Source organism: Penaeus monodon, chromosome 21, assembly GCF_015228065.2.
Source record: "Penaeus monodon isolate SGIC_2016 chromosome 21, NSTDA_Pmon_1, whole genome shotgun sequence".
In the NCBI taxonomy this organism is placed as follows: Eukaryota; Metazoa; Arthropoda; class Malacostraca; order Decapoda; family Penaeidae; genus Penaeus; species Penaeus monodon.
In genome coordinates this window covers 19563517-19565047 of record NC_051406.1, presented here as the reverse complement: position 1 = coordinate 19565047, position 1531 = coordinate 19563517, and the positions used below count along the sequence as shown (strand labels likewise).

The 1531-nt window shown below is 43.5% G+C and overlaps 1 protein-coding gene across 1 annotated transcript in view; it reads right to left on the bottom strand.

The window, feature by feature from the left end:
* Positions 1–1531, bottom strand: part of LOC119586598 (cyclic nucleotide-gated channel rod photoreceptor subunit alpha-like) — a 5883-nt gene that overhangs the window by 3822 nt on the left and 530 nt on the right. The window contains exon 2 of the mRNA XM_037935348.1: positions 182–1330. Coding sequence (XP_037791276.1) covers positions 182–1330 — 1149 coding nt within the window. The remainder of the gene's footprint in view (positions 1–181; positions 1331–1531) is intronic.

Sequence of the window (1531 nt, the reverse complement as noted above, 5' to 3'; positions counted from 1 at the left end):
TCTATATGTATGTATGTGTTGTGTACATTTTCAACCATTACTCATTATTGAAATGGAAATCACATTTCTAGTTACCAGGGAATACGGCTCTGCTAAGGCATTTCATTAAGTCGTTCTGGCAGAATATTTTTTTCTTTATTCAAATCAGCATGCTTTCAAAATCCAAAATGTCTGCACTTACCCTGAAATTCCTTCCTAGCCGCCGAGACGTTGGTGACGATGTTGGCGATGTGGCCGAGCACGGTGGCGAAGAGCAGGAGGCCGAACATGAGCTGGATTATGTGGTAGAGGTAATCCGTCTTGGTTCGCATGTCCAGGGAACTATAAGTGCCGTTGGTGAAAGAGTCATGCAGAGGGACACTGCCGATTGTAGTTAAACTAAGTGTGCACCAATAGAAAGCTTTCAGGTACTCCAAAATGTCATCACTGGAGTTGGAGTAGATGAATCTTGGCTTGAAGCTGAATCCATCGTTTTTGCCAATCATGTAGAAAATACAAGCATTCCAGTGGAAAATGACCAGCAGGTAGTGGATCAGACTTATTGAACGGAATAGGTTAGGTGAGTTGGTGTGTCTCTCTGTTCGGTCTAAAAAGTGCCAGTATTTGTATATTTTCACAAGACGGAAACATCTTAATATTGATTTAAAGTCTATTGAGAGGTATAAGAAATCTAACGGTAACAAACATAAACAATCAATGTAAAATGTCGTAGAGTTCATGTAGTGTTGACGAAGTTTTCGTGAGTCAGTTTGTAAGACACCATCTTCTAGGTAACCCGTGCGGAAATGGAATACTATATCCAAAACATATATAAGATCAGCAAAATAATCCAAACAAAACCACACGAGGATAGTATCTTTGGTTATCTCCTGGAAGGCGAATCGATAAACCATCACCCAGAGATTGTATAAAAACGCTAGAGACACAACGACTGACCAATAATAACAGAGTCTCCCCGCAGGATCGAAAACGAAAGTCCATCTACATCCCATTTTCTTGTCCGAGCTGTTCGGGCTGGGCTCCCACGTCTCCAGCCGCAGCTTGCTCCTGATCTCCTTCTTGCGCGCTTCCCGCGTCTTTCTGCTGATGTCCAGCTCGGAGGCCACATGGGTTCTGTTCACGTAGGACGCCGAAAACGAATCTCTTGAAAACCTTTTCCGACTCCCTATGCTGATCTTGGAGGAGACGATGTCGAGCAGGGACTGGCGGGAAACAGACTTGCCTTTGAGGGCGTCGGGAACGGTCTTCTCTATGTAGACGGGGGAGCCGCTGTTAATGCGCGTCCCGGAGATGCTCAGGCGCTCGGTCAGGTGGCGAGATGTGATGATCCCTGAAGGAGACAAAGGAAGATTTGTTAGATATTTAGATTAATAGGTTGCGGACTGCTTGTATATCTAATAGTCCTTTAACTCTTAATCAAGGATCGTATGATTACTAGTTTAAGGAGAGAGGCTACACGATCTAAATCCTTAGAAAGTATATAAAGACGAGATTCCATAAATGTGATCAACATAAATTTTACTTTGCGCCA